The sequence below is a fragment of the Bos javanicus genome, chromosome 26 (genome assembly GCF_032452875.1).
Source record: "Bos javanicus breed banteng chromosome 26, ARS-OSU_banteng_1.0, whole genome shotgun sequence".
NCBI lineage: Eukaryota > Metazoa > Chordata > Mammalia > Artiodactyla > Bovidae > Bos > Bos javanicus.
The window spans coordinates 16,583,782-16,606,870 of NC_083893.1; the positions used below are offsets into that span (position 1 = coordinate 16,583,782).

Consider the following 23,089-nt stretch of genomic DNA (forward strand, 5'->3'; position numbering starts at 1 on the left):
TCTGTAAAGCTTTTGATTTCTCCTTCGTATTTGAATGAGATCCTTGCTGGGTACAGTAATCTGGGCTGTAGGTTATTTTCATCACTTTAAGTATGTCCTGCCATTCCCTTCTGGCCTGAAGATTTTCTATTGAAAGATCAGCTGTTATCCTTATGAGAATCCCCTTGTGTGTTATTTGTTGTTTTTCCCTTGCTGCTTTTAATATTTGTTCTTTGTGTTTGATCTTTGTTAATTTGACTAATATGTGTCTTGGGGTGTTTCGCCTTGGGTTTATCCTGTTTGGGACTCTCTGGGTTTCTTGGACTTGACTTCCTTCCCCATTTTAAGGAAGTTTTCAACTATTATCTCCTCAAGTGTTTTCTCATGGTCTTTCTTTTTGTCTTCTTCTTCTGGGACTCCTATGATTCGAATGTTGGGACATTTAACATTAACAAATGAGATTGTCCTCATTTCTTTTAATTCGTTTTTCTTTTTTCCTCTCTGATTCATTTATTTCTACCATTCTATCTTCTACCTCACTTATCCTATCTTCTGCCTCCATTATTCTACTGTTGGTTCCCTCCAGAGTGCTGTTTATCTCATTCATTGCACTATTCATTATATATTGACTCTTTTTTATTTCTTCTAGGTCCTTGTTAAACCTTTCTTGCATCTTCTCAATCCTTGTCTTCAGGCTATGTATCTGTAACTCCATTTTGTTTTCAAGATTTTGGATCATTTTCACTATCATTATACGGAATTCTTTATCAGGTAGATTCCCTATCTCTTCCTCTTTTGTTTGGTTTTGTGGGCATTTATCCTGTTCCTTTACCTGCTGAATATTTCTCTGCCTTTTCCTCTTGTTTATATTGCTATGTTTGGAGTGGCCTTTCCGTATCCTGGCAGTTTGTGGTTCCTCTTTATTGTGAAGGCTCCTTGCTCTGGGTGAGGTTGGACTGGTGGCTTGTCAAGGTTTCCTGGTTAGGGAAGCTTGTGTCGGTGTTCTGGTGGGTGGAGCTGGATTTCTTCTCTCTGGAGTGCAATGAAGTGTCCAGTACTGAGTTTTGAGATGTCAGTGGGTTTGGTGTGACTTTGGACAGCCTGTATATTGAAGCTCAGGGCTATGTTCCTGTGTTGCTGGAGAATTTGCTTGGTATGTCTTGCTCTGGAACTTGTTGGCCCTTGGATGGTGCTTGATTTCAGTGTAGGTATGGAGGCTTTTGATGAGTTCCTATTGATTAATGTTCCCTGGAGTCAGGAGTTCTCTGGTGTTCTCAGGATTTGGACTTAAGCCTCCTGCCTCTGGTTTCCAGACTTATTTTTACACTAGCTTCAAGATTTCTCCATCTATACAGCACCGATGATAAAACATCTAGGTTAATGATGAAAAGTTTCTCCACAGTGAGGTACACCCAGAGAGATACATAGAGTTAAATGGAGAAGAGAAGAGGAAAGAGGGAGATAGAGGTGACCAGGAAGAGAAGCGGGGGAATCAGAAGGGAAGAGAGCAAGCTAGCCAGTAATCACTTCCCTATGTGCTCCCCACAGTCTGGATCCCTCATAGATGTTCACAGAGTTACACAGAGAAGAGAAGAGGAAGGAAGGAGACAGAGGTGGCCAAGAGGATAAAAGGGGGAATCAAAAGGAGACAGATCCAGCCAGTAATTAGTTCCCTAACTAAGATCATGGCATCTGGTCCCATCACTTCACAGGAAATAGATGGGGAAACAGTGGAAACAGTGTCAGACTTTATTTTCGGGGGCTCCAAAATCACTGCAGATGGTGATTGCAGCCATGAAATTAAAAGACATTTACTCCTTGGAAGGAAAGTTATGACCAACCTAGATAGCATATTCAAAAGCAGAGACATTACTTTGCCATCAAAGGTCCATCTAGTCAAGGCTAATGGTTTTTCCAGTGGTCATGTATGGATGTGAGAGTTGGACTGTGAAGAAAGCTGAGTGCTGAAGAATTGATGCTTTTGAACTGTGGTGTTGGAGAAGACTCTTGAGAGTCCCTTGGACTACAAGGAGATCCAACCAGTCCATTCTAAAGGAGATCAGTCCTGGGTGTTCATTGGAAGGACTGATGCTAAAGCTGAAACTCCAATACTTTGGCCACTTCATGAGAAAAGCTGACTCATTGGAAAAGACCCTGATGCTAGGAGGGATTGGGGGCAGGAGGAGAAGGGGACAACAGAGGATGAGATTGCTGGATTGAATCACTGACTCAATGGACATGAGTTTGAGTAAACTCTGGGAGTTGATGATGGACAGAGAGGCCTGGCGTGCTGCGATTCATGGGGTTGCAAACAGTCAGACACGACTGAGTGGCTGAACTGAACTGAACTGAAGTATTCTCCACAGCCTGGAACACACAAAGAGATTCACAGAGTTGGGTAGAGAAGAGAAGGGGAAGGGAGGAGATAGAGGTGACCTGGTGGAGAAAAAGCAGTCAAAAGGGGTAGAGAGCAATCAAGCTGGTAATCTCGCTCCCAGGTAAAAACGAGTGCTGCAGATTGGGTTCTTAAAGGTATAAAATTGATAACAAATACCAAAAAGCAAAGATTAAAAATCTAGAGTAGAGGTTAGATTCTCAAAAATACAATATTTAAAAAACAAAGTCACAAAAATTATAAAGTATATATATATATACATGAAGTTTGTTTAAAAATAGGGTCTTTTTTTTTTTTTTTCTTGGCAAGGTAATAGTAGGTTATAAATGTGGAGAAGGCAATGGCAAGCCACTTCAGTACTCTTGCCTAGAAAATCCCATGGATGAGGAGCCTGGTAGGCTGTAGTCCATGGGGTCACTACGAATCAGACGCGACTGAGTGACTTCACTTTCACTTTTCACTTTCACGCAATGGAGAGGGAAATAGCAACCCACTCCAGTGTTCTTGCCTGGAGAATCCCAGGGACAGCAGAGCCTGGTGGGCTGCCGTCCATGGGGTCGCACAGAGTCGGACATGACTGAAGAGACTTAGCAGCAGCAGTAGGTTATAAAAATGAAAATTAAAGCAGTAATAGAGGACTTAAAATTTAAAAAAAAATTTTTTTAATGATAATTAGTAAAAATACATCTAGGACTTTCTCTGGAGCTTTTGTGGACAGTGTGGGGTCAGTTCATTATCAGATAGTTCCTTGGTCTGGCTTATACTTCTCAAGATCTATAGGCCCCTTCCTATGTAGTCAGTGCTAACTATAGGGTTTTAATCTATTGCACCTGTCAGTCACTTCCAAAGCGGTTCCCTCTGTTTATTTTAGCTTCTTCTGTTTGCTGGTCTCTTCAGTGTCTAATTTCCACCCTGACACAAGGGGGCGGTGGTGGTCACTTTTTTTAGGCTCACTTGTTCAGTACTGCTGTGGGGAGGGAGAAACATTGCTAACAAATATCACTGGCATGTGTGGGGAGTGCTTGCAGTGTCTGCCACACTGGGCTTACCCCAACTCACAGCGTGTGTGCTTTCCCAGTCTACACTGCTCAGGCTCTAGGTTCCTCTGCCAGGAACTGTCTGAGGCGGGCCCTGGGTTGCATGCACTTGTCAGGTCTAAGCAGCTCAGGTTCAGGTTCTTGGGTACTCCACAAAGGCACAGACTTGGTTGGACCTGCATTTTGTGCCCTTCCCAGGTCCAAGCAGCTCAGGTGACCAGGTGCTTGGCAAGCACAGTCGCCCCCAGTTGGAGGCTGCATCTTATCACCTCCCCAGCCACTCTTTTCTGGGTGTACAATGGGCATGCCTTCTCAAGTGTGCCGTGTGTCTCTTCTAGGGAGCTGATCTCTGGCTGCAACACTCCCAGTGGAAGTCAACCATCCAGAATCCCTAGAAGTCTTGGTTAGCAATGAAGCCTGCTTGCAGTTTGGTAGAGGATGCCTCTCTGGGGCCACAATTGTCCCCTTCTGGCTCTGGCTGCCATCGCCTACGTGTCTCTAGCGGGCGATGGGCCAGTCAGCAGCTGGCTAGCTCTGCTCAGTCCTTTGTTCTGTGAGCGGGCCTGGCAGTGTCTTATGTTAGGGCTTTTTGCGGGATAGCTATCCCACAGTTTGGGTTCCTATCTCATGTTAGTTCCCTCAGATTGCCCTCGGGGCATTCAGGCCCGGTCCTTACCCTAAGCAATGCAGCCTGCACCTCCCTGTCCAGTCCCCACTTGCTAGTGGCAGATTCGAGCGTCTGGGCTGCTTCTCCACTGGGAGTTGCCATTAGGCACCTAATCTGTGGGTTTTATTTATTTATTTATTTATTTATTTTTCCTCCCGGTTATGTTGCCCTCTGAGATTCCAAGGCTTGCCACAGACCCACCAGTGAGAGTGTTTCCTGGTGTTTGGAAGCTTCTCTCTTTTTAAGACTCCCTTCCCAAGATGCATCTCCATCCCTACCTCTTTTGTCTCTCTTTTTATTTTTTATATTTTGTCCTACCTCCTTTTGAAGACAGTGGGCTGCCTTTCTGGGTGCCTGATATCCTCGGCCAACATTCAGAAGTTGTTTTGTGGAATTTGCTCAGCATTCAAATGTTCTTTCCATGAATTTGTGGGGGAGAAAGTGGTCTCCCTGTCCTATTCCTCTGCCATCTTAGGATTGCCCCCCAGAAAGAGAAGTTAAGGAAACAATCTTATTTACCACTGCATCCAAAAAAAAAAAAAAAAACTAGGAATAAACCTACATAAGGAAATAACAGACCTGTCTCAGAAAATTATAAAACAATGATGAAAGAAATTGAAAGTGACAGAAACAGATGGAAAGATAAACTGTGTTTTTGAGTTAGAAGAAATCATATATAAAATGATCATACTAAGGCAATCTGCAGATTGCAGTTCTATCAAAATACCAATGACATTTTTCACAGAACTAGAATAAATAATTTTAAAGTTATATGGAAACACAAAACACTGCAAATAGTCAAAGGAATCTTGAGGGGGCGCAGAAAAAAAACTGAGCTGGAGGAATCAGACTCCCTGACCTCACAATATACTATACAACTATATTAACCAAAAAAGTATGATACTGGTACAAAAACAGACACATCTATGGAACACAATAGAGCACCCAAAAATAAACCCACACACTTACAGTGAATTATTCTATAACAAAGGAAGTAAGAATATACAACAGAGAAAAGATAGGGAATATCACCTATATTTTATAGTAACTATAAATGAAGTATAACCTTTAAAATTGTGAATCACTATACTGTACATCTGTAGCATATAATATTGTACATCAATTACACTTCCATTTTTAAAAATGAATAATAACTAAATGATAAAATCATGTCTGGGTATTCACTGGGCAATTCCCTTTAAAACCACTCTTTAAAAACATGGTGTCTGCAGTAACAAGAGTTGGTTGATTTGCCAGCATAAATGGGTTCCATAGGAGCTAATTCTGGTAATTTAAAATAAAAGGCTAAGCATACCAAAAAATTTTAATTAAAAAAAAAACTGATGTCAAGAAAACAAACTGGGACAAGACATAGGGCTGTCTTACTTACTCATGGCAAACAACTGGAAGAAAATCACTCATACTTGCCTTGCTTATGGATTTGCTGACATTCTTAGTATTTATCTGGAAAATATTTCCAACAACTGGGAGAGGAGTGGGCCCAGGTGGCAGCTTCCCTTTGGCATGCCTCTGATTCCACAGAAAAAGGAAAATCAAAAAAGAAAGACAGGTCACCAGAACTACGAAGAGTTCCATTGGTGTGCTTCACATGAGGGCAACTGAAAGTTTAAAATCTAAAGACTTTTTAAAAATACTAAGTGCAGGCTTATCACCAAACATGCAATGAGTCTTTGAACTTTTGAATAAATATTGTTTTACCATCATTGCACTTTGGCCTGTCAGTAGATATTTAAACAAAAACTTATCAGCCTTAATACTGATAAATATCTAAGTTTTTGATGGAAATCCCAACTAAAAAATAACTCAATTCCTCAGAGATGACCACATATTAGTAGTGAAATTGAAGATATCAGATTTTCAAAGGGCTGGAATTCATGATCATGACAAACGATGAAAGAGAGTATCTCTGTGTCAAAATTCATCATCATATGAGCAGAAAAATAAGCAATTCCTTAGAGCCTTTTCTCAGAAGATCTATGGAAAGGCCACATCAAGACAAGGAAGCAGGGCAAATAAAGAAAAGAATAGGGAGCTGGTCTTATCTTAGAAAAGAGTAGAGGGATTCCAATGGTTTTTCAAGAGCTCTTTTCTTTGTGCCAGGAGTTCTGACACCATTTACTCCCAGAGAGAATGCAGGCCGGCAGACAGTAGATAAAAAAAGGAATAACAAATACTGAGGAATCCTCAAGTCAAGGAAAGAAATCACTCAAAGACATCAGTGGAAAGTCCCTTGACTACTTATCACCCACTCCCTTCTTTACATACCCATTTCCAATAAGGATCACATAACTTGAGCAAACATTGCATATTCACACTTAGGTGAGGAAATACACTCCAGAAAATATATAAAGACTCACAGATATGAACAAAATTTCAAGACTTAAAAGCTATTTGAGGAACTTCAATAGCATAACGAACATCTAACTTAAAAATCATAGAACTAATCCCTGAAGAATTAAAAACAGAAAAAATGTTAAATAGAACATCATCAGATAAATTTAACCAAATAAAAAGTTAATGGAAAGATGAAAAGTTTTTGGTAGTTAAGAATGTGGTTGCAAAAATGCTTTTAATAAACAGATATGCTGAGTAATAAAATAGCTTTGCCTGCAGGTTGACTTATTTTATCAGGAAGATTCAGGGGGAACAGGGTTTCCACAAGAATAGAGTACAAAATAATAATGATAAAAACTGTAAACAAAGTTGAATGATATGGACAATAATTCTAGAAATTCTAGCAACTTTATCACAGGAGTTTCAAGGAGAGAGAAAAATAATCAAATGTATTAATAAGCAAAGGAAATGGAATAAATTTTTCCTATAATGATGAAAGATCCAAAGTACCCACCAAGTTCTAAGCAGGATTAAAGAGAAAAGACCGACACTCTCAAAATTTTGTGAAATGTGAGAACATCAAGGAAAACAAAAAAAAAGCCTAAAATGCTCTAGAAAGTTAAAAGGAAATTATAAAGAATCAGACTCAATTTAGAATAAATCTTCCCATACACAATGCTTATAAATGATAGATAATAGTCAAGTAAAGCCTTCAAAAATTCAATAGGAAATTATTTTTAAAGTATTATTCTACACCAGATAAACTAGAATTTAAATATAAGATCAAAATATAGATATCTGGGGGGCTTCCCTGGCAGTCCAATGGTTAAGACTTCATGCTTGCACTGCAGTGGGGCATGAATTCAATCCCTGGTCCAGAAACTAAGATCCCCCCTGTGTCATGGTATGGCCACAAATAAAACAAATAAATTAATATAATATAAAAAAATTTTGGACATGTAAACATTCAAACATTTTATAATATTGAAACCATTTCTGAAATAATTACCTGAAGAAAAGCTCCAACAAATAAAAATATACCCCAAAAAGGGAGCATGTGAGATACAAAAATAATGAGGTGCAAAAGGCAAGTAAAACTACTGAGTCTAAATATGACTGATAAGTGGTAGCAAAGCTTAAAGAAATTATCATTAGCTTTCATAAGGAAAGGGAAGCTAAAATTCTAGATGTTTTCAACAAAATCTGCAAACTGATACAGAATGTAGGGAGTTGCCAGCCTTTTGAGAGCTGTTGGTTTTACTCTCGTGTGTGTGTGTGTGTGTGTGCACGTGTGTGCTCAGTCATGTCCGACTCTTTGCAATCCCATGGACTGTAGCCTGCCAGGCTCCTCTGTCCATGGAATTCTCCAGGTAAGAATACTGGAGTGGGTTGCCATTTCCTCCTCCAGGGGATCTTCCCAACCCAGGGACTGAATACAAGTCTCTTGTGTCTCCTGCATTGACAGTCAGGTTCTTTACAACTTGTGCCACCTGAGAGGCTACCAGTACTAATTGTCATCTCTGATTATATGAACAGATAAAAACAATTATAATATAAAATTTGCTAATACAACTTGATATACCACTTAAAATGAAACATCTTTCCTTTTAATAGGGAAAAGCAAAATGAAATAAAGAAAACTTGATCTCTACAGTTAAAGACAATATAAAAGCATGAGGTCTATTAAGCATGAGATAAAAATCATCAAGTGAAGCACTATGACTTCTCATTTCCTTCAAATATTTCATGGGTTTTTAAAAGACACACCTCCTGAGACCAAATAAATAGAAAAACTAAAGCGAATCATGTACAAAAATCAAGTGCAAAATAACAATGACGAAAATTGCAAAGTGGTATAAACAATAGTTGTAATAGGTTAGCCAAAAAGCTTGTTCAGGTTTTCCCATAACCCCTTTGGAAAAGCCCAAACTTCTGGGCCAACCTTGCTAGCAAGTACAGCAATAAGTTTTATTTTGGATAAATTTGAATACTTACTTAGGATTTGTTGTTCACTCACTCAGTTGTGTCTAACTCTTTGTGACCCCGTGGACTGCAGCATGCCAGGCTTCCCAGTCCCGCACTATCTCTCATAGTTTGCTTAAATTCATGTCCATTGAGTCAGTGATGCCATCCAAACATCTCATCCTGTGTTGCCACCTTCTCCTCCTGTCCTCAATCTTTCCCAACATCAGGGTCTTTTCCAGTGAGCCAGCTCTTACCAGCACGTGGCCAAAGGATTGGAGCTTCAGCTTCAGCATCAGTCTTTCCAATGAATATTCAGGGTTGATTTCTTTTAGGATTGACTGGTTTGATCTCCTTGCTGTCCAAGGGACTCTCAAGAGTCTTCTCCAACACCACAGTTCAAAAGCATCAATTCTTTGGTACTCATCCTTTGTGGTCCAACTCTCACATCTGTACATGACTACTGAAAAACCATAGCTTTGACTAGATGGGTCTTTGTCGGCAAAGAGACATCTCTGCTTTTTAATGTGCTGTCTAGGTTTGTCATAGCTTTTCTTCCAAGGAGCATGTATCTTTTGATTTCATGGCTGTAGCCCCATTCCACAGTAATTTTGAAGCCCAAGAAAATAAAGTCTGTTACTGTTCAACATTTAGCTAATTAATTTAGTTTTAATAAATGTTCTTTAATATTTAAGTAGTCTAATTTCAGACTATAGCTATATCAATATATTGGCCAAAAAGTTGGTTCAGGTATGGAAAAACTCAAACCAACTTTTTGACAAACCCAATACAATCAGCATATAACCAGTACCACAAGATTGATTGAAGAAATATTTTACTGATTCTTCTGTGCCAGGTATTTTCCACCACCCAGTTAGCTCACTTGATCTTCAAAAGATGCTTTGAATAGAAACCTTTCAGTTAAATTACCTTGAAATGATTCAGGCACCTCCCTGCTCAGTTAATAAATGGGAGAACTGGACTACCCTAGGTAGTCCTAGGTTCAGATGTGAACCTAGGACATCTGACACATCATATACACCAATTATAACTTTAAAAAAGAAGAAAGTGAAAGTGAAGTTGCTTAGTTGTGTCCAACTCTTTGTGACCCCATGGACTGTAGCCCACCAGGCTCCTCCATCCATGGAATTTTCCAGGCAAGAACACTGGAGTGGGTTGCTATTTCCTTCCCCAGGGGATCTTCCTGACCCAGGGATCGAGCCCAGGTCTCCCACATTGTAGGTGGATGCTTTTACCATCTGAGCCACCAGGGAAGCCCTAAAAAAAGAAGAACGGGTGCTCATACAACAGCAGCCTGGAGGAAATGAAGTCCCTTTCCTAAGAGCCATAAAACCCAATGCAGGACACCCAATGTTACTTGGTCATCGCCATGGCTGGTGATACAGCAGGAGAAGTCAGCCTCCGAGGAAATCAGCAGGTAGGTCCTCAGCAACCAGAGCTTCCCTACACAGCTTCTGTAGCAGCAGAGGAGCATGGTTCAGGGTGGAGGCTGGGAAACTAAGCACATCTAATAACACCCCCAGTCTGAAAAGGCCACCATGTCTATATTCCACAGACAAGAATACAATACATTTAGATCAGTGCCTAAATGTAATAAAATCAAAATTCAACTTTATACCACATAAAAGAACCAAATTTGAAAGCAGTCTTCCATTAAACCACTATTAAATTTTTTGACATATTTCATTTAATTATTTATTTATTTTTAATATAAATTTATTTATTTTAATTGGAGGCTAATTACTTTATAATATTGTATTGGTTTTGCCATACATCAACATGAATCCACCACTGGTGTAAACGTGTTCCCCATCCTGAACCCCCTCCCACCTCCCTCCCCATACCATTCTCTGAGTCATCCCAGTGCACCAGCCCCGAGCATCCTGTATCATGCATCGAACCTGGACTGGAGATTCATTCCACATATATTATATTATACATGTTTCAATGCCATTCTCCCAAATCATCCCACCCTCACCCTCTCCCACAGAGTCCAAAAGACTGTTCTATACATCTGTGTCTCTTTTGCTGTCTCGCATACAGGGTTATCGTTATCATCTTTCTAAATTCCATATATATGCAGTAGTAAAAGGCAATGGCATCCCACTCCAGTACTTTTGCCTGGAAAATCCCATGGACGGAGGAGTCTGGTGGGCTACAGTCCATGGGGTCGCTAGAGTCGGACATGACTGAGCAACTTCACTTTCACTTTTCACTTTCGTGCATTGGAGAAGGAAATGGCAACCCACTCCAGTGTTCTTGCCTGGAGAATCCCAAGGACAGGGAAGCCTGGTGGGCTGCCGTCTCTGGGGTCTCACAGAGTCGGACACAACTGAAGCGACTTAGCAGCAGCAGCAGTATACTGTATTGGTGTTTTTCTTTTTGGTTTACTTCACTCTGTATAATAGGTTCCGGTTTCATCCACCTCATTAGAACTGATTCAAATGTATTCTTTTTAATGGCTGAGTAATACTCCATTGTATATATGTACCACTGCTTTCTTATCCATTCATCTGCTGATGGACATCCAGGTTGCTTCCATGTCCTGGCTATTATAAACAGTGCTGCAATGAATATTGGGGTACACGTGTCTCATTCAATTCTGGTTTCTATGGTGTGTATGCCCAGCAGTGGGATGGCTGGGTCATGTGGCAGTTCTATTTCCAGTTTTTTAAGGAATCTCCACACTGTTCTCCATAGTGGCTGTACTAGTTTGCATTCCCACCAACAGTGTAAGAGGGTTCCCTCTTCTCCACACCCTCTCCAGCATTTATTGCTTGTAGACTTTTGGATAGCAGCCATTCTGACTGGCATGAAATGGTACCTCATTGTGGTTTTGATTTGCATTTCTCTGATAATGAGTGATGTTGAGCATCTTTTCACGTGTTTGTTAGCCATCTGTATGTCTTCTTTGGAGAAATGTCTGTTTGTTCTTTGGCCCATTTTTTGATTGGGTCATTTATTTTCCTGGAATTGAGCTGCAGGAGTTGCTTGTATATTTTTTAGATTAATTCTTTGTCAGTTGCTTCATTTGCTATTGTTTTCTCCCATTCTGAAGGCTGTCTTTTCACCTTGCCTAGAGTTTCCTTTGTTGTGCAGAAGCTTTTAATTTTAATTAGGTCCCATTTGTTTATTCCTGTTTTTATTTCCAATATTCTGGGAGGCAGGTCATAGAGGATCCTGCTGTGGTTTATGTCGGAGAATGTTTTGCCTATGTTTTCCTCTAAGAGTTTTATAGTTTCTGGTCTTACATTTAGATCTTTAATCCATTTTGAGTTTATTTTTGTGTATGGTGTTAGAAAGTGTTCTAGTTTCATTCTTTTACAAGTGGTTGACCAGTTTTCCAAGCACCACTTGTTAAAGAGATTGTCTTTTCTCCATTGTATCTTCTTGCCTCCTTTGTCAAAGATAAAGTCTCCATAGGTGCATGGATTTATCTCTGGGCTTTCTATTTTGTTTCATTGATCTACATTTCTGTCTTTGTGCCAGTACCACACTGTCTTGATAACTGTGGCTTTGTAGTAGAGCCTGAAGTCAGGCAGGTTGATTCCTCCAGTTCCATTCTTCTTTCTCTAGATTGCTTTGGCTATTTGAAGTTTTTTGTATTTCCATACAAATCATGAAATTATTTGTTCTAGCTCTGTGAAAAATACGTTGGTAGCTTGATAAGGATTCCATTGAATCTATAGATTGCTTTGGTAGAATACTCATTTTCACTATATTGATTCTTCTGATCCATGAACATGGTGTATTTCTCCATCTATTAGTGTCCTTTTTTATTTCTTTCACCAGTGTTTTATAGTTTTCTATATATAAAAAATAGAGGAGAACAACAGAATGGGAAAGACTAGGGATCTCTTCAAGAAAATCAGAGATGCCAAAGGAACATTTCATGCAAAGATGAGCTCGATAAAGGACAGAAATGGTATGGACCTAACAGAAGCAGAAGATATTAAGAAGAGGTGGCAAGAATACACAGAAGAACTGTACAAAAAAGATCTTCACGACCCAGATAATCACGATGGTGTGATCACTCACCTAGAGCCAGACATCCTGGAATGTGAAGTCAAGTGGGCCTTAGAAAGCATCACTATGAACAAAGCTAGTGGAGGTGATGGAATTCCAGTTGAGCTATTCCAAATCCTGAAAGATGATGCTGTGAAAGTGCTGCACTCAATATGCCAGCACATTTGGAAAACTCAGCAGTGGCCACAGGACTGGAAAAGGTCAGCTTTCATTCCAATCCCAAAGAAAGGCAATGCCAAAGAATGCTCAAACTACTGCACAATTGCACTCATCTCACATGCTAGTAAAGTAATGCTCAAAATCCTCCAAGCCAGGCTTCAGCAATATGTGAACCATGAACTTCCTGATGTTCAAGCTGGTTTATAAAAGGCAGAGGAACCAGAGATCAAATTGCCAACATCCGCTGGATCGTGGAAAAAGCGAGAGTCCAGAAAACCATCTATTTCTGCTTTATTGACTATGCCAAAGTCTTTGACTGTGTGGATCACAAGAAACTGTGGAAAATTCTGAAAGAGATGGGAATACCAGACCACCTGATCTGCCTCTTGAGAAATTTGTATGCAGATCAGGAAGCAACAGTTAGAACTAGACATGGAACAACAGACTGGTTCCAAATAGGAAAAGGAGTTCGTCAAGGCTGTATATTGTCACCCTGCTTATTTAACTTATATGCAGAGTACATCATGAGAAATGCTGGACTGTAAGAAACACAAACTAGAATCAAGATTGCCGGGAGAAATATCAATAACCTCAGATATGCAGATGACACCACCCTGATGGCAGAAAGTGAAGAGGAACTAAAAAGCCTCTTGATGAAAGTGAAAGTGGAGAGTGAAAAGTTTGGCTTAAAGCTCAACATTCAGAAAACGAAGATCATGGCACCTGGTCCCATCACTTCATGGCAAATAGAGGGGAAACAGTGGAAACAGTGTCAGACTTTATTTTTTTGGGCTCCAAAATCACTGCAGATGGTGACTGCAGCCATGAAATTAAAAGACACTTACTCCTTGGAAGGAAAGTTATGACCAACCTAGATAGCATATTGAAAAGCAGAGACATTACTTTGCCAACAAAGGTCCATCTAGTCAAGGCTATGGTTTTTCCTGTGGTCATGTATGGATGTGAGAGTTGGACTGTGAGGAAGGCTGAGCGCCAAAGAATTGATTCTTTTGAACTGTGGTGTTGGAGAAGACTCTTGAGAGTCCCTTGGACTGCAAGGAGATCCAACCAGTCCATTCTGAAGGAGATCAGCCCTCGGATTTCTTTGGAAGGAAAGATGCTAAAGCTGAAACTCCAGTACTTTGGCCACCTCATGGGAAGAGTTGACTCATTGGAAAAGACTCTGATGCTGGGAGGGATTGGGGGCAGGAGGAGGAGGGGACGACAGAGGATGAGATGGCTGGATGGCATCACTGACTCAATGGACGTGAGTCTCGGTGAACTCCAGGAGTTGGTGTTGGACAGGGATGCCTGGCGTGCTGCGATTCATGGGGTCGCAAAGAGTCGGACACGACTGAGCGACTGATCTGATCTGATCTGTTATATAAGTCTTTTGTTTCTTTAGGTAGATATAGTCCTAATGGAATTGTTTCCTTAATTTCTCTTTCTATTTTATCATTATTAGTGTATAGGAATGCAAGGGATTTCTGTGTGTTGATTTTGTATCCTGCAACTTTACTATATTCATTGATTAGCTCTAGTAATTTTCTGGTGGAGTCTTCAGGGTTTTCTATGTAGAGGATCATGTCTTCTGCAAACAGTGAGAGTTTTACTTCTTTTCCAATTTGGATTCCTTTTATTTCTTTTTCTGCTCTGATTTCTGTGGCAAAAACTTCCAAAACTATGTTGAATAGTAGTGGTGAAGTGGGCACCCTTGTCTTGTTCCTGACTTTAGGGGAAATGCTTTCAATTTTTCACCACTGATGATAATGTTTGCTGTGGGTTTGTCATATACCAATTTTATTATGTTGAGGTATGTTCCTTCTATTCCTGCTTCCTGGAGAGTTTTTATCATAAATGGATGTTGAATATTGTCAAAGGCTTTCTCTGCATCTATTGAGATAATCATATGGCTTTTATTTTTCAATTTGTTAATGTAGTGTACTACATTGATTGAATTGCAGATATTGAAGAATCCTTGCATCCCTGGGATAAAGCCCACTTGGTCATGGTGTATGATGTTTTTAATGTGTTCTTGGATTCTGATTGCTAGAATTTTGTTAAGGATTTTTGCATCTATGTTCATCAGTGATATTGGTCTGTAGTTTTCTTTTTTTGTGGCATCTTTGTCAGGTTTTGGTATTAGAGTGATGGTGGCCTCATAGAATGAGTTTGGAAGTTTACCTTCCTCTGCAATTTTCTGGAAGAGTTTGAGTATGATAGGTGTTAGCTCTTCTCTATATTTTTGGTAGAATTCAGCTGTGAAGCCGTCTGGACCTGGGCTTTTGTTTGCTGGAAGGTTTCTGATTACAGTTTCTATTTCTGGGCTTGTTATTGGTCTGTTAAGATTTTCTATTTCTTCCTGGTTCAGTTTTGGAAAGTTGTACTTTTCTAAGAATTTGTCCATTTCTTCCACGTTGTCCATTTTATTGGCATATAATTGCTGATAGTAGTCTCTTATGATCCTTTGTATTTCTGTGTTGTCTGTTGTGATCTCTCCATTTTCACTTCTAATTTTATTGATTTGATTTTTCTCCCTTTGTTTCTTGATGAGTCTGACTAATGGTTTGTAAATTTTATTTAGCCTCTCAAGGAGCCAGCTTTGGGCTTTGTTGATTTTTGCTATGGTCTCTTTTGTTTCTTTTGCATTTATTTCTGCTCTAATTTTTAAGATTTCTTTCCTTCTACTAACCCTGGGGTTCCTCACTTCTTCCTTTTATAGTTGCTTTAGGTGTAGAGTTAAGTTATTTATTTGACTTTTTTCTTGTTTCTTGACGTATGCCTGTACTGCTATGAACCTTCCCCTTAGCACTGCCTTTACAGTATTCCACAGGTTTTGGGTTGTTGTGTTTTCATTTTCATTCGTTTCTATGCATATTTTTATTTCTTTTTTGATTTCTTCTGTGATTTTTTGGTTATTTAGCAGCGTGTTGTTCAGCCTCCATATGTTGGAATTTTTAATAGTTTTTCTCCTGTAATTGAGATCTAACCTTACTGCATTGTGGTCAGAAAAGATGCTTGGAATGATTTCAAAATTTTTTTAATTTACCAAGGCTAGATTTATGGCCCAGGATGTGATCTATCCTGGAGAAGGTTCCGTGTGTGCTTGAGAAAAAGGTGGAATTCATTGTTTTGGGATGAAATGTCCTATAGATATCAATTAGGTCTAACTGGTCTATTGTATCATTTAAAGTTTATGTTTCCTTGTTAATTTTCTATATAGTTGATCTATCCATAGGTGGGAGTGGAGTATTAAAGTCTCCCACTATTATTGTGATATTGTTAATTTCCCCTTTCATGGTTGTTAGCATTTGTCTTACATATTGCAGTGCTCCTATGTTGGCTACATATATATTTATATTTGTTATGTCTCTTCTTGGATTGATCCTTTGATCATTATGTAGTGTCCTTCTTTGTCTCTTTTCACAGCCTTTGTTTTGAAGTCTATTTTATCTGATATGAGTACTGCTACTCCTGCTTTCTTTTGGTCTCTATTTGCATGGAGTATCTTTTTCCAGCCCTCCACTTTCAGTCTGAAAGTGTCCCTTGTTTTGAGGTGGGTCTCTTGTAGGCAACATATATAGGGGTCTTGTTGTTGTATCCATTCAGCCAGTATTTGTCTTTTGGTTGGGGCATTCAACCCATTTATGTTTAAGGTAATTATTGATAAGTATGATCCCATTGCTATTACTTTGTTGTTGTGGGTTTGAGTTTATACATCCTTTCTGTGTTTCCTGTCTAGAGAAGATCCTTTAGCATTTGTTGGAGAGCTGGTTTGGTGGTGCTGAATTCTCTCAGCTTTTGCTTGTCTGTAAAGCTTTTGATTTCTCCTTCATATTGGAATGAGATCCTTGCTGGGTACAGTAATCTTGGCGATAGGTTATTTTTTTTTTCATCACTTTTAAGTATGTCCTGCCATTCCCTCCTGGCCTGAAGAGTTTCTATTGAAAGATCAGCTGTTACCTTTATGGGAATCCCCTTGTGTGTTTTTGTTGGTTTTCCCTTGCTGCTTTTAATATTTGTTCTTTGTGTTTGATCTTTGTTAATTTGACTAATATGTGTCTTGGGGTGTTTCACCTTGGGTTTATCCTGTTTGGGACTCTCTGGGTTTCTTGGACTTGGGTGATTATTTCCTTCCCCATTTTAGGGAAGTTTTCAACTATTATCTCCTCAAGTATTTTCTCATGGTCTTTCTTTTTGTCTTCTTCTGGGACCCCTATGATTTGAATGTTGGGGTGTTTAACATTGCCCCAGAGGTCTCTGAGATTGTCCTTATTTCTTTTAATTCGTTTTTCTTTTTTCCTCTCTGATTCATTTATTTCTACCATTCTATTTTCTACCTCACTAATCCTATCTTCTGCCTCCACTATTCTACTATTTGTTCCCTCCAGAGTGTTTTTTATCTCGTTTATTGCATTATTCACTATATATTGACTCTTTTTTCTTTCTTCTAGGTCCTTGTTACACCTTTCTTGTATCTTCTCAATTCTTGTCTCCAGGCTATTTATCTGCGATTCCATTTTGTTTTCAAGATTTTGGATCATTTTCACTATCATTATTCAGAATTCTTTATCAGGTAAATTCCCTATTTCTTCCTCTTTTGTTTGGTTTTGTGGGCATTTATCATGTTCCTATACCTGCTGAGTATTCCTCTGTCTCTTCATCTTGTTTATATCGCTGTGTTTGGGGTGGCCTTTCTGTATTCCGGCAGTTTGTGAAGTTCTCTTTATTGTGGAGTTTCCTCACTGTGGGTGGTAAACCACTATTAAAATTTTAAGTAATGTGCCTAGAATTTTAAAATGCTTTTTTAAAAGAAAATAGATGAGTTTTTTTAATTAAAAAATGATAATCTTTTTAAATTTACTTATTTTTAATTGAAAGATAATTGCTTTACAATATTTTGTTGGTTTCTGCCATACATCAATATGAATCAGCCATAGACATACTTATGTCCCCTCCCTCTTGAACCTCCCTCCCATGTCCCACTATATCCCACCCCTCAGGTTAGGGGGATGAAGGAGCCATTGAAATAAATGGAAAGAGTAACACGGAAACACGTACACTAACGTATGTAATGTAGATAGCCAATGAGAATTTGCTGTATGACTCAGAGAACTCAAACTAGGGCTCTATAGCAAAAAATAATAATAATAATCTTTTTATTTGTAGAACTCTGAAGTTTATGAGCACTTCTGTGGCTATCTTATTATTTGAATTTCATGATCAACTCATACAACAAATATTTTAAAATTCATTTTACAGATGAGGCAAGTGAGAATCAGAACTGAAGGACTTTACCCAAATTTCCATTTCTAAGACATGGTGACAATTCCAACTCTGGTCTTATAACTTGTGAACTCTGCATTGGAAAGTATTTCAATTTGTTTACATTCCACATTTGTTGAGTAATTATGATGTATCTTAAAATCTCATTTTGGCATAAAAATCTGTTTAAAATCAGTTATTGAGTCAGTAATTTCACCATGATTAAATAAAAATGAGAGTTCAGAACAATTTGGCCCTTTGTAATATTTAGAATTTCAGGAAGCCAGGATTCAAAGATTCAACGGACTTGATTTCAAAGAAATGCAGTTATTAGCTGTCCCATCCCATACCTAATATCTACTGCCTTAGGACATTTCTGGTCTTGAAAGAAGAGTAGATTTTTTAAATGATTATATTTCTTCTCTCACTCTCTCTCAATCTCTGATACTGGAAAAATAGCACATTTTAAAACAACTTTACTCTTCCTCTCTCTTGCTCTCTCTCTCTCAGCATCTCTTCTAGTAATTCTTTTGCCTAAGAAACTTGTGTCTTAACTTTTTCTATGCAACCTTTCTGGGTGCTCATATGCCTGGCCATTTTCTCTTCATAGAAGGAAGAACACATAGAAATGATTGAGGTGGAACAGATCTTAGAAATCATATAATTAAATGCCTCATTTCCAAATTTTAAGAGCAATGTGACAATGGTTCAGAGAGGCAGACTTCTGCATTTAGTCACACAGTGGGTTAAAATCAGAACTGCCAGTTGAAAAGTCTTTGCTTCTCAAATACATTTTAATCATGTGAATCTGAAGAAATCGTAAACATAATATTAAATGTAGGAAACACTTGCTATTAAATATTAACTTCTAGTACACAAACATGAGAAAGCTGAAAGGTTATGAAAGTTTGTGATAACCTGTCTTACTCCAGATAGTAGGGACCTCAAAGTTTGGTAGGCAACAATCTTTTACCAGATGCCCTCAGGCAGAGTTCAAAAAGCACTAGGTTGTTAATCGAAGACATACTCTCTTGCTCTTTGCTCTCAGTCACCATCAAAACTCTTAAAGAATATGTGGGAATATTTGAGTACAGAATTTAATTTCTAGGTCTCTTACCAGGATTCTAATTTGTGAATAAGTAGAGGATGGGTATTGCTGCTGCTGCTGCTAAGTTGCTTCAGTCGTGTCCAACCCTGTGTGACCCCATAGACAGCAGCCCACCAGGCTGCCCCATCCCTGAGATTCTCCAGACAAGAACGCTGGAGTGGGTTGCCACTTCCTTCTCCAATGCATGAAAGTGAAAAGTGAAAGTGAAGTCGCTCAGTCATGTCCGACTCTTAGTGACCCCAGCCTACCAGGCTTCTCCATCCATGGGATTTTCCAGGCATTAGTGGAGGTAAAAAAATCATGCCACCCCCCGTCAGCAGTGTTCAGTGCCAAGAAGGATCCGCCCAGCTTGAAAGAGTTCCCCTCACCAGGAAAGGGAGAGGAGACTGAGCAACAGGCTTCTCCAGCATCTGGGGTCACTGTATAGATGCCCTGCTTTGATTTCATCCTAGACAGACTCACAGAGCTGAGATGTATAAGAATGGTGAGGAACAAGAAGAAAAGCAGGGGTTACTAACAGCAGCCACATGGTGGAAGTCACTGCAGTTCATAGTGGCCTACTCAGGAGACAAACTCAGCATATTTCACCACTGATTAAACCAACATGCTGCAAGCCACCTGGCATCTCCTGCAGATGAGACCAGCTTTTGAACCACAAATATTCACTGTATTCACATTCACATTTGTGAATTCAAATATTCACAAATTCAAGTATTTGCTGATGCAGCTACTAGAGTCCCTGCCCACTCCCTGTCCCCAGACCCCAGTCAGAGACCAAGAACCACAAAAAGCCAGCTCAGGTTTCTGAGGCTATGTGTGTGCAACCTGCAAGCCTAGACTCCCCTGGCTGATACCCACTGTTGGGCATACACTTAGACTAACCCAACCCCTCCAACTGAGCACCTGCATGCCCCCAATCTGAGCCCCGTCTGTGGTCTCCATTGCAGTGCACATGTCTAGGGGAAAAGTTTGCAGCTGTGGGAGAGCATACTAATAGCCAGGACCCCTGCAACTGCCAGTGAGCCCTCAGTTTGCCCAATCTTTGCTGCCTACTCCAGCCCTATACACTGTATGTGTGCCTGCACCCTGTTTTTGCCCCAACAAAGACCACAACTGGCCCCTGCAGCTGAATCTGTGCCCACCACCAGCTCTGGCCACCACCAACGCCTGTCCTGATCCCTGGTCGCTGGGCCTTGAGGTACTACTAATGGCCCATATTGCCCTTGCAACCACTATGGAAGCCCAGCAGTGCTCACTGAGGCTCATATAGTTGTCGGTGTTGTACACTCCAGTGCCTGAGCTGAGCCTTCTCAGACCCAACTGTATATCTTTTTTTGCTTAAGTTGGAGTACAATTGCTTTACAATGTTTCATTAGTTTCTGCTGTACAACAGAGTGAATCAACTCTATGTATACATACATCCCCTCCCTTTAGAGCCTCCCTTTGTTGTTGCTGTTCACTAAGTCATCTCCGAATCTTTGTGATCCCGTGGGCTGCAGCACATCAGACTTCCTTGTCCTTCTCTGTCTCCTGGAGTTTGCTCAAATTCATGTTCAAGTTAGTAGTGCTATCTAACCATCTCACCCTCCATCACCCTCTTCTCCACCTGCCTTCAATCTTTCCAAGCATCAGAGTCTTTTCCAATGAGTCAGCTCTTACCATCAGGTAGCCAAAGTATTGGAGCTTCAGCTTCAGCATCAGTCCTTCCAATGAATATTCAGGGTTGACTTCCTCTAGAAGGAGTGACTGGTTTGATCTCCTTGCTGTCCAAGGAACTCTCAAGAGTCTTTTCCAGAATCACAATTGGAAAGCATCAGTTTTTTGGTGCTCAGCCTTCTTTATTTATGTCCAACTCTCACATCAGTACATGACTACTGGAAAATCCATAGCTTTGATTATACAAACCTTTGTCAGCAAAAATGTGGTCCACTGGAGCAGGAAATGGCAAACCACTCCAGTATTCTTGTCGCCAGAATGCCAGAATGAATAGTGTGAACAGGCAAAAAGATATGACACCGGAATATGAGCCCCCCAGGGAGAAAGGTGTCCAAATGGTACTGGGGAAGAGCAGAGGGCAATTACTAATCATTACAGAATGAAGAGGCTGGGCCGAAGCAGAAATGACACTCAGTAAAGTAATGCTCAAAATTCTCCAAGCCATGCTTCAGTAATACGTGAACCACGAACTTCCAGATGTTCAAGCTGGTTTTACACGTGGCAGAGAAACCAGAGATCAAATTGCCAACATCCACTGCTGCTGCTGCTGCTGCTAAGTCACTTCAGTCGTGTCCGTCTCTGTGTGACCCCACGGATGGCAGCCCACCAGGCTCCGCTGTCCCTGGGATTCTCCAGGCAAGAACACTGGAGTGGGTTGCCATTTCCCTCTCCAATGCATGCAAGTGAAAAGTGAAAGTGAAGATGCTCAGTCGTATCCGACCCTCAGCGACCCCATGGACTGCAGCCTTCCAGGCTCCTCCACCCATTGGATTTTCCAGGCAAGAGTACTGGAGTGGGGTGCCATTGCCTTCTCCGAACATCCACTGGATCACCGAAAAAGCAAGACAGTTCTAGAAAAACATCTATTTCTGCTTTATTGACATGCCAAAGCCTTTGACTGTGTGGATCAGAAAAAACTGTGGAAAATTCTGAAAGAGATAGGAATACCAGACCACCTGACCTGTCTCTTGAGAAACCTGTATGCAGGTCAGGAAGCAACAGTTAGAACTGGACATGGAGCAACAAACTGGTTTCAAGTCAGGAAAGGAGTACATCAAGGCTGTATATTGTCACCCTGTTTATTTAACTTATATGCAGAGTACATCACCAGAAACGCTGGGCTGGAGGAAGCACAAGCTGGAATCAAGATTGCCGGAAGAAACACCAATAACCTCAGATATGCAGATAACACCATCCTTATGTCAGGAAGTGAAGAAGAACTAAAGAGCCTCTTGATGAAAGTGAAAGAGGAGAGTGAAAAAGTTGGCTTAAACCTCAATATTCAGAAAACTAAGATCATGGCATCCAGTCCCATCACTTCATGACAAATAGATGGGGAAACAGCGGAAGCAGTGACAGACTTTATTTTTGGGGGCTCCAAAATGACTGCAGATGGTGACTGCAGCCATGAAATAAAAAGAAGCTTACTCCTTGGAAGGAAAGTTATGACCAATTGAGACAACTGACTAAAAAGCAGAGACGTTACTTTGCCAACAAAAGTTCATCTAGTCAAGGCTATGGTTTTTCCATTAGTCATGTATGGATGTGAGAGTTGGACTATACAGAAATCTGAGTGCCGAACAATTGGTGCTTTTGAACTGTGGTGTTGGAGAAGACTCTTGAGAGTCCCTTGGACTGCAAGGAGATCCAACCAGTCCATCCTAAAGGAAATCAGTCCTGGGTGTTCATTGGAAGGACTGATGCTGAAGCTGAAACTCCAATCCTTTGGCCACCTGATGTGAAGAACTGACTCATTTGAAAAGACCCCGATACTGGGAAAGATTGAAGGCAGGAGGAGAAGGGGATAACAGAGGATGATTGGATGGCATCACCGACTCAATGGAGGTGAGTTTGAGTAAACTCTGGGAGCTGGTGATGGACAGGGAGGCCTGGCGTGCTGCAGTCTATGGGGTCGCAACGAGTTGGACACAACTGAGCGACTGAACTTAACTGAACTGTGGATGTCTCTGGGAGTGAAAGCAAAGTCCAATGCTGTAAAGAACAATACTGCATAGGAACCTGGAATGTTTGGCCCATGAATCAAGGTAAATTGGATGTGATCAAGCAGGAGATGGCAAGAGTGAATATCAACATCATAGGAATCAGTGAACTAAAATGCACAAGAATGGGTGAATTTAATTCAGATGACCATTTGGAGATATGGTCAACATTTATACTCAGTTAAAGGCTGGAGGAGAAGGGGACGGCAGAGGATGAGATGGTTGGATGTCATCACCAACTTGATGGACATGAGTTTGAGCAAGCTCCAGGAGTTGGTGATGGACAGGGAAGCCTGGCATGCTACAGTCCATGGGGTCATAGAGTCAGACACTACTGAACAACTGAACTGAACTGACCTTAAACTGACACATTAATTCATTCTAGACGCATAATATCCC

The 23,089-nt window shown here is 40.3% G+C and overlaps 1 protein-coding gene across 3 annotated transcripts in view; it reads right to left on the minus strand.

Moving 5' to 3' along the window:
* Positions 1–23,089, minus strand: part of LOC133239204 (cytochrome P450 2C31-like) — an 84,789-nt gene that overhangs the window by 52,700 nt on the left and 9,000 nt on the right. Inside the window, exon 1 of one of the 3 annotated variants that reach the window (XM_061402868.1) lies at positions 5,507–5,689. The exons of the other annotated variants lie outside the window; for them this stretch is intronic. Within the exon in view, the coding sequence (XP_061258852.1) occupies positions 5,507–5,674 (168 nt within the window). The 5' untranslated portion in view covers positions 5,675–5,689. Of the gene's footprint in view, positions 1–5,506; positions 5,690–23,089 lie in introns of those variants that run through there. 3 annotated transcript variants of the gene reach the window in all.